The 10,901-nt window shown below is 32.7% G+C and overlaps 1 protein-coding gene across 1 annotated transcript; it reads left to right on the top strand.

Moving 5' to 3' along the window:
* The first annotated feature begins 6,851 nt into the window (after positions 1–6,851).
* LOC18055206 (probable WRKY transcription factor 31) lies at positions 6,852–9,549 on the top strand. The gene is made up of 6 exons (XM_006452353.2): positions 6,852–7,130; positions 7,229–7,339; positions 7,480–7,647; positions 7,779–8,159; positions 8,540–8,653; positions 8,890–9,549. The coding sequence occupies exons 1-6, from the start codon at positions 6,852–6,854 to the stop codon at positions 9,544–9,546; spliced, it is 1,710 nt and encodes a 569-aa protein (XP_006452416.2). The 3' UTR covers positions 9,547–9,549.
* The last annotated feature ends 1,352 nt before the right edge of the window (positions 9,550–10,901 follow it).

Here is a 10,901-nt window from a genome sequence, read left to right as displayed (position 1 = left end):
TGCCTGTATTCATTATCCTTTTCTTTTTCCTACTTTTTTATGCAAGTTTTTGCGTTCATGATATCTTTTGATGGTTGTCAAGTGAAATATTTTGATTTGCTGTGACAAAAGTTGCAAAAGTTCATGATAAATTTAACTTCTCTACTGCAATACATTCCCGCTCTAGAGCAGGATCTAGTAGCAAGCTGACTACAGACAGGCTCTATTCCAGAAGACAAATCATACATTGGTTTGTCATAAGTTTCATACATACATTTGTTTTCAAAATGTTTACTTTCAGCTTGTTTCTGCTTATCTTAGCATACATATGCTTAGGTTCAAAGATCTGAGTTAGGTGCAGAAGATTCTTTGTAGAATGGCTTATGCGAAGAGCTGAATGTTGGGGAACCAAGATGGCATGCCTACCTTTTAGTTGTATAGGATTTGTTAAAAGTCCATTTTTGAGCTGCTATGTTCTCACTTTACATCCCTTATTTTTAAGGAAGAATAATGCAACCAGGACTAAGCCCTATAGATTATGCCGATTTGAGAAGAGCCTTTTCCTACCCTATTAATAGGGTTTTATTGTCTTTATTTATTAAGGATTTAACTCCATGGGTTCTTTCCTAGTTCCTACATTTGCCTGCATGCTTAGAAATTAGAAATCTACGTCGGAATGAACAGATTATGAGGACCCTTAGGTGCTCATAGTGTTTCTAATTTTTATATTTTAAGGTACATAGGATAGCAGCAGAAACATTTTAATCCTCTAATCATCTACTGTTGGACCAGCAACTTGGAGCTTACTTATCTTTATCTAACCTAGAATCAAAAATCTAGTGAAGAAAAATTCTAATGCTCAAGCTTCCAAAGTCATATCACATTAGTGGCGAGCATTATAGTAATAGGATACATATATATCCTACATTTCAGGCCTGCTATTTATTGGGTGGTTAAAGAATAGGCTTTTATTATTTGAGGAAATAGAATTTGAATTTAGAAGAGAAATTTTCTTTCATATTAATCATTTTTGCCTTGAAAATGACATCACACCCTAAAATATAAATATATACATATATTTCTCCCTTAAGGTCCAAAGAATTTGTCATACCTTGAAAGATGGACCAAGGAGTGCGTCACCTATGCAACAAGTTAGGTTCATTCTAATGAAAACTCAAAGAGGCTTGATTTTTTTGCTTGCACTTATTATAACTAAAAGAATTAAAGACTACCTAGGTCCATTGACTATGTAGAATCACCATTGATTAACTTAAAGTCTACAGAGAGAGTATTTAGACATACTTTTTGAGATGGTTTCCCCCCCGCCACCCTCTCTTTATTGCATTTCACAGTTCTTGAAGAAATACTGAAAGCAGTATTGCTTAATGAATTAAGTATTGCCAATTAGCTTAGCTTACTAGTGCTCAAAATATCTGTACTAGTCTTGTGTGGTCGATATTCCCCCACTACCCCCACCACCGGGGCGTAAATAGCCTCCCCTAAACTATCTATCTAATTTCAGGTAGAATTGCTATTGCTTCAGCATTTATATCATTTTTTTTTTTTAAATATTGTAACGCCATCAGATTTGGGTAAAAATGATAAAAATGCTGAGGCAATTGCGATTCTACTTGAACTTAGATAGATAGTTTAGGGGAGGCTATATTAAAGGGGAAATGATGGCTTTACAATATTTTAAAAGAAAAAAATACAAGGAAAAAAAATATTGCGAGTCTACTTTCTTTATCTTGCATCTTCTAAAGGTTCGACCTAATTGCAACCAAATTTTTCAACATTCTGAGTTGGCAAAAAGACCACCACATTCTTAATAATTGTGTTGGTCAAGTTCTAATTGTAGCCATGTTTCATCTTCAATTGATTTGAAGATGCTTCCATCTTAATTAAAAATAAAATTGAGCTTGATTGTTGTGAGTGTGAAAACAATAGGTGTATCGGGTGACTAAGTCAAAGTCATCATCTAATAATAATACCCTTAAAAAATATAAAAAAAATTGATAATGGTTATGCTGCAGAAATGAAAATTTCTGATTAGTGAGTTCTTTCTGTCACACGGGGTAGCACGATTTCTGTAAACTTGAAAGAAAGATGAAAGCTACATCACCAATCATCATCGATGCCCCATCACCTATTGGATCTTAATTTAGATTGTTGTGGGGGCATCAGGTGTTTGTATTTGTCACAATTTTCTCCTTATATATACACTGAAAATAGTATAAAGACCACAAAAGATACAAACCCTTTTTTCTTTTTTTTTTTGTTTTATAGTGAGTTTTTTTAATGCTATAATCATTCTTTTTTTTTTTTGTCTTATAATTGTTGCTTTTTGTTATTGAAACAATTGTGTTATTATCAGACTAGTTGTTAGTTCCCACCTAATGCAATGCATGCGTGCCCATAATTTTATTATGTGATGTGTAATTTCTTTCTCTTTCAATCTTCTTTTCATTTTTTTTTTCCTTTCAATGTTGTATTTAAATTGATTCAAGCTGAATTTGTAGGTGTTTTTTTTTTTACTTTTCCAACTTTAAATTCAACGTTAATCCTTTTTGTGTTTAACTTTATGTAATCTTTCACCATGCATGGTATTTATAACATTGTCTGCCTAAGATTTAATTAACCATATTCTCTTACTTAATAAGTACTAATCAAAATTTTAAAAAAAATTACACACGAAATCTACATCTGCATTGAATCTAAATTTGTTTTCCTCTATTTTTTAAAAAAACATTTGTCGGGTGCTTCTTCGCAAAATGCTCAGTATCATTTTCCTAATAAGCATGAATAATTGAGAGTGTCTTTCAGGAAAGTATTCTAAATGTTCCTCAAGGAAGCATTCCGAGTTTTCTTTTTTAATTTTTTTTAAAATATATTATTCATCTATTTCAATTAAAGAAAAAAATAAAAAGAGAGATAGGTATAGAAGACTCACTTCTTGGCAAAACAATGAAGGTGAGTGTAAATATTTTATAATACCAACAGTTAAATTCTCATCTAATCATGTAGAATTATTAGAAAAATTAACAGGGGAAAAAGAAAAAAAAACAAAACAAAAAGAAGTCATAATTGGTAATAAGCCACGAGCGTAGCCATGCATGCCGCCTACCCTAACAATTAATAAAGGGTAATAATAAAATTACCGGCAGCATGCGCGCGTCATGCAATCTGACTTTAGCTGCGAGCCACTTTATTATTAATTTTTTTTTTGCCCCAAATTCATTTGATTAAATTTGATAATTTAATTTTACTATGATGGTTCCGTGAGCCACCGGTCAATTGCTTAACCCTAATTAGCCTAACATTAATAATTATTCTTAAACTAGTATTATCGTTTTGTCAGAACACAAAACAAATTGTGTGCGCGACCCTTTCTCTTTTTGGTCAAAGTCTCTTAATTCGACCCTCTCTCTTTTTTTTTTTTTCTTTTTTCTTTTTATCACTTTCACGTGCATCCACATAAATTAAGGCATTAAATTTGGGGACCTTTTCAGCTTAATTTAATTTAATTAGTTTAATTCTTTTTTATATCCTTTTAATGAAAGACTACCGCTTTTCCACGCTAACTCACCAAATAATCTCTGTTCTCTAATGAACAAATATACGGATTTGCCAAATCTTGACTTTTGTAGTTTTATCAGCAGCGCAACTAAGCATGTCGGGTGTTTGAATTAGCACAAGTAACCCATCAGAATACATGCGTTACAGTTTAGTTTCTGGAATTAATCAAGAACCATTATGCTTTATTTGAGTAAATTAACTGATGACCTAATTAGCGGGGAAGAAAATAAAGTCATTTGTTCACATACATGCTCACACGAAGTCGGTCGCTGAAGATAAAAAGAATTTAATAAAAATAATTGTGATGGATAGATTAATGTCAAAGTGTGATGGAAGGATTGGATTAGAAGTCAATGTGTTATACATATATTTTTTTTTCAGAAATATTTTGTAATTGTAAATTAATTTTTTTTTCCTTTCAAAATTTTGGAGTGGGTAGAACTTGAATCGTATTCAAGATACTATCATCGCAAGAGATTTTATTAGTTACATCAATTAATATTATTAAATAAGTTAACATAATTCTTTATTGAAACGGGCGGATAAAGTTTTGTAGCATAAAGATCTTACAACTCTAGCTCTGGAATGATCGGTCACGCTAATCAAAAGATTTTAGCATCAGTTAAACCAATTGATATCAGTATATAAGTTAATGTAACTCTTTATTAAAACGAATAAAATTTTATGATATAAAAATCACACAACTCTAGCTATGAAATCACGATAATCAGATGCAATCCATGACACTCTTACGACAGCTTTAACTAATTTGATTGAAATTAAACGATGATCACAGCAGATAGTGATCATAGCAGCCGGCACATGCAAATATACATCAACGTTTTTCTTCGATCGATTAAATCTTTGAATCTTGAAGCTTCTTCTTTGAATAACTAGAAAAAAACAAAGAAGAAAAGAAAATAAAAGCTCGATACAATCATATATCATCACAACGTATTTATTCAAAGTTAGGGTACAATTGAAGTCTTTCATCGTCCGCCCATCAGACAAAATGATGGCATTAGTTTCAGCTTTGAGTTTTGATTTCAAACGTTATGGCATCAGCATCATCGCTCCAAATCCCAAACGCTAATTGTTTTGACAAGGTGTATAATAAGATAATGTTAACGTGACTGAAAGGTACGTAGATGGGTTCTTTTTGTCTTCTGCATGTAGCTTCGATTGACTTTCTATGCAAGATACTTTCGGTCTATCACTCAATAGATAGATAGACATCAGAACTACGATGCAATGATTTGTAATTACAAAAAATAAAAGTTGAGAATATACGTGTAAAGTATAAATTTTATATAATAATTTTGATAAATATATTACAAATTTTATATTACGCCAGTATGGAATCAAATCATCTTAACTTTTAAACTACAACAACAAATATTTACTTAGACACTTTAGTATTGTAGTTTTTAAATTAACTACAATTGCGCAATCTCAATACCAAATAAGACCAAAAATTCAATAACACTACATAGTACATGTTTTTTTAAAAAACTTTTATTTGTGTAGATTGATGGACCAAAATTAATATTATTGTCATGTCTCACATTTTTCAGAATAAATAATATGGGACGTAGGACGACCATTCAATATGCTGCATAATTCCTTAATTTGTATAAATAGAGTTTATACAAGCGTTATAGGGAGAATGACACCATAGAAATTTTTTCTACTACTTAGTTCTCTCATAAATTTTTTATTCCCAAAATTCATCCCAAATGTTAAAATAATAATAGAAAAAAACACATGTTGTAACGCCAAATATAATTTTTTTTTAATTGATTTACTGGAAATATTTTTGAAAATGTCAAATATCCTCAAGTCTCATGTTTCCTTCAGTTTGCTATTTGCTGGAGCCAGAAGGCTTTTATCCTTACTTCCTTTGGTTCACGAATCAGATTATTTAAAAATTGCATTATATTTATTTATTAATTTTTTTTTTCATTTTATGCAGGTAGACAGTAGTGATCCCAAAACGTCAACGTTCAAACTATGCGGTGGGTCCCGAGTACTAGTCAGATAACAGTGGCCGTCAAAATCATTGACTTTTACTAATTTCCGCTTCATGTGGGATGCACCCAGCCAATCAGGACCGTCCATTGTAGATCCAGTCAAACTCACAGAACTTTCTTCCTCGGTTTTCTTGTCGACACATGTCGGACTTCAAAATTAATTTTATCATGGGTCACTTGAGATTCTTTTGGACGCACAAATGAATAATAAAGTGTTGCTTGCAGCACCATCTCTATAGTTTCCAAGTAATATCTTTGACATTTTCATCTAAAACACGAACTACAATTAACTAAATATTAATCTAATTCAATATTAGTTTTCAATTTCCGAAAATCTTTTTTTTTTTTTTAACATGGCATATGGGTGTGATTGAAAACAAAAATGGTCAATGGATAATTTGAAATGCAAGAAAATTCAAAAGAAATATTGAAATGCATGAATAGTAAATTGTGTGTGTGTGTGTGTCTTGAAGATATCAATTGTGCTTATCTATATTAGGTTCTATGTTATCAAAATAAACACATTATTAGACATTATCTATAAAAAAAATTTCTATTTACTTAGTATTATAAATAAAAAAAAATTTAAAAATTAAGCTTCTATGTGAATTATTTTTCTTAATTTGACATTTCTCCAATAATATACAACATATGTGTGTGTATTTTATCGAGTCTGGATATTAAGTACATATTTTCGCTCTTAATCAATTTTTTATGTTTATAATCCACAGGCGCATCACACATATACATATGTGTTATAATTTCATTGGATGTACATGTAAAAAAAATAAAATTTCATACTCTTAATGAGAATTACATTATTGTTAAATTCATTCTCTTTATAATAGTTACAATAATTTATTATATAACTACTTTTATTTGTTATTATTTATTTGGCTTTAACCTAAGCCTAAGGACCTTCATATATCTCACCTCCCTTTTGATCCCTTCTCTCTTTTATGACTTTGATACTTAACGGCCATCTGTCTCTTGACGCACCACCTTACCTCACGCTCAAACTCATAAAATCTAAAAACCCTTTTTAAAGTAAGACTAGCAAGAAACTTCAATCTCTTTTTTCAATTTTCACATTCATTTTTCGTCTTGGACCAAACCCTTTTTATTGCCGAGTCCTTTGCTTATTCAGACTCCACACTCTCAAGCTTCTCTTTCACTCTCTCTTGTCCCTATTCCTTTTCTTTTCTTTTCTTTTTCTTTTCTTTTCCTCTCTTGTCTCAATTTCATCATATATTCATATCTATATATATGGACAATTCAGTGGGACTCCTCTTTGATACAGCTGCTGCTGCTATATGTAAGCGCGACATCATCATGGCCAAAGATAATGATCTGATCAACGGTGAAGATCATCGTGATGAGAAACGAGTGGTCAATGAGATGAACTTCTTTGCTCATGATGATAGTCAGCACCATCATCTTAAAGCTTCCGATGATCGTCAAGAAACGTTTAGAGTTGATCGTGTCAAGACAGAGAGCTCATCAGCTTTTGATGAACATGAAGAAAGAATCAAACTCGATATTAATGTAAGCTTAAATATTATTGCATGGTATTTGATTTAAATGATTTTGGAATATTTCTTGTTAATTTTTTATCATTTATCATTTTTTTTTTCATGCTGCAGACTGGTTTAAATCTTTCAACTGCTAATACAACCAATGAAAGATCCAGAAATGTCGATACTGGAATATCATCAAGGAATATCGAGCACAAGAAACATGATAAAAAAATTGAGGTAATTAAGTGATCAAGGCTATGAATATTAATTAATTTCTCTAGCTTAATTAGATTTGTAATTAATTAATATAACTTTTGATATGTATATGTATGTTCATGTATATAAAAAATTAAAGAATATAATTCCTCCTGTTACAGTTGGCAGTTCTCCGGGCTGACCTGAACAAAATGAGTGTCGAAAATCAACGTTTAAGATCCCTGCTTAATCAAGTTAACAATGACTATCGTGCATTGCAATTGCATCTCTGTGCACTTACGCAGCGCGAACCGACTGGAAAATTAGCTGGAAGCACAGCAGGCCGTGAGGTAATTAATTAATTTATTATTGGGTGTAATTACACCACATAATAAGGTCACAATTAATTTCATATTTATTTACGTTTATTCATATATTTCAAGCTATAGACACAATATTTATGTGGGGCTTTCAATTCTAGATGATAAATGACGAAAACGTTGGTGTTGCACGACAATTTATGGATCTGGGTCAAGCTGGAAAAGACGATCATAAAGTTTCGTTATGTAATTCTTCGGAGGATACAACAAGATTTAGGGAATTTAAGATTGTTGAGTCGATGGAAGCACGAAGTGATGATGAAATTGTTGCATTGGATGATCATCAAATGGGTAAGAGGAACATCAGTGACAGAACTGAAAGAGAAGTAACCCCAGATGATGGTCAACGAGCTAAAAAAGTTGCAAGGTTTAATAATAATAATTCATCAAGAGATGTTGAACAAGCTGCTTCACAGTCACAGACCACGTCCTTGATCAGAAGAGCTCGTGTCTCAGTTCGTGCTCGATCAGAAGCATCCATGGTATGAATAAAACTGAGCAATCTTCAATTCATACAATTATTTCTTGCCATTGGCGCAGAAGTTTAGTAATATGTAGCCAGATATAATAACAAAAGAGATTCAAAAATGGTGAGCGTATATAACAACTTTGAGATGGCAATGTAGTAGCCAGCTGCGCCTGATATTTTTGAAGTACAAGCTAAGAAGTTTAGTCAAAAGAGAGGTGTAAAACTAACTCATTAATTATAGATGCCATAATTCTGCCGCAGTATTATTAATCACTTAATTATAATTATTAATTTTTTTCTTGCCTAGGAGTACTTTTTAATTGTCTCTATAATCATTGTTCATGAAAAATTTTAAATCTTTATATAAATCTTTGTTAATTTGTTAATTTACAGATCTCTGATGGATGTCAATGGAGAAAGTATGGACAAAAAATGGCTAAAGGAAACCCTTGCCCTCGAGCTTATTATCGCTGCACCATGGCTTCTGGTTGTCCCGTCCGCAAACAAGTAATTATACTAATTCTTCTCTTTTTCTGCTTCTTTAAGTAAGAGTCCTTTTCTTTTTTCCAAATATTCACATAATTTAGTTAAATTTGGGACCAATATTTATCAGCATTCGGAGTTGATAGGAAAACTTTTTTTTTTTTTTTATCAAATCAATCAGTCTTTGTGCTTAAGAATTGTTACCTTGGAAAGAGAGTATTTTGTCCTTTGTTAATTAAATAAGTTTTATTTTTAATCAGGTACAAAGATGCTCGCAAGACCGAACAATACTTATGACTACTTACGAAGGCAATCACAACCATCCGCTGCCTCCGGCGGCCATGTCAATGGCATCAACCACATCAGCTGCTGCGTCGATGCTGCTTTCGGGATCAATGCCAAGTGCAGATGGCCTAATCATGAGCCCAAATTTATTAGCCAAAAATAATGTACTACCCTTCTCACCAAGCTCGGCATCACTTTCTGCTTCTGCACCGTTTCCTACTGTTACATTAGACCTCACTCACAGTCCAAATCCTTTACAATTTCAAAGGCCACTGGGGCAATTCCATTTCACTTCTCCAAATAACTTGCCACACAATTTTGTGCCCATGTCACACGGTCTTGGTCCGGCTCTTATTGATAATAATTATCAATCAAATTTCTTAGGGCTGCTGAGCTCTCTGGGATTGGAGCATCCATATGATTCGGCTCAAAATCGGATCCAAGCAGCCTCGCTGATCAGTGACAACATCAGTGCAGCAACGGCCGCCATTACGTCGGATCCAGGCTTCACTGCAGCTCTAGTATCAGCCATCGCCTCCATTATAGGCAATAATGATCACCAAAACCACAATGGTAACAACAACAGCCCTAGTACTGCTAGAAACACCAGCGAGAAGATCGAACAGTCTTGAGCAACCGGCTGTAGAGATAGTGCCAAAATCTTTAGAAAAAGCTCTCAAACGGGAACATAGGCAGTATGTTTCATTACAAACAAGTTTATTTTTGTTTCTGTTTGTTGTATGTACATTAAAAAGTTGGATCTTTTATAACAGTTGATTACGAAATCGAAGAAGTTATGCAAGAAGCTGTGATTAATATTTGTCGTTCACTCGTTCTTACTGTCTCAAGGTGTCATTGATTAGCATCGTCTGTCTAGTCCATGATGAATCACATTGAGCATATTAGCTAACAAATATGCATGCATTTACTGAATTTCATTTTGATTTGAGTTTGATCGTAACTAGCTACTCATTTTTTGCCATAAAATGAGGGTATTTTTTCATAAGTAGTCTCACACTATCTTACCACGTGACAAGAATAATACAAAAATATCGACCTGCATGTGATGGGGGTGTTGAGCAGATTATTCCACATTGGCTCAATATTGATGAGGTGTTAAGGAAGTTAACTATTATATAAACCTAAGGTAACTCTCAATTCTTGAGTTAACTTTTGAGTATGAATTAGAATCATAAACTTATATACTAATCACTAATAACTAATTCCATTTTTTTTTAAGAATGAAAGCAGACTTAATATAAGAGTTATATATATATGTTAATACTAGATAAAGTAAAGTTTTGTTCTAGACCTAACCGTAACTTATGCCCATAGCTAGCTAGTTTGTGTTCCGTTTATAGAAACTCTAAGGCTGCATTCATTATTATGAATAATTTCGCATATATAACCCTCCTTCAAAGGACATTAATGGTTCTTTAATTAATTAGAAAAGTTAAGAGAATTGAGGTGAGAATGTCAGATAATTCACCCTTGCAGTTGCTCACACTTCCGGCGAAATTTGCTATTGCTAGGCTAGAGGTATTGGCCTTTTGTGCTATGACTGAAGTTAAAAGTTGCCCATCATAAGTTGATCATATTTAGCCTATTGTGCAAGTGCGATCTAGCCAAGCTATGAATATTGCATACATTCCTTCTTTAGCTTTATTGTTTGAGCTAATTTCTATACTATTCCGAGCAATTAAATATCATCAACAACTAACAAGAATGGTTTAAGAGTTGACTCGTAGCCAGCATACGCACGTTTCTTCTTGGTGTGGGTCAGGAGTTGTGACTTGTGAGGCTAGCTTACCCGAAATTTGATATAAGCCCTATTCACATTTCACACGGAGACAGCATAAAGTCTTTTCAAGTCCTTTTAGATTTGTTTACGGGGGCGATGGGCAAATCCCAAACTAATTTTTTTAGTCGCCAGATAAATAAAATTATTTAAAAACTACTCAGTTTAATTTTGAGGATAATAAAATAG

This window comes from Citrus clementina, unplaced genomic scaffold (assembly GCF_000493195.1).
Source record: "Citrus clementina cultivar Clemenules unplaced genomic scaffold, Citrus_clementina_v1.0 scaffold_1, whole genome shotgun sequence".
In the NCBI taxonomy this organism is placed as follows: domain Eukaryota; kingdom Viridiplantae; phylum Streptophyta; class Magnoliopsida; order Sapindales; family Rutaceae; genus Citrus; species Citrus x clementina.
This window is presented reverse-complemented; position numbering and strand designations above follow the sequence as displayed.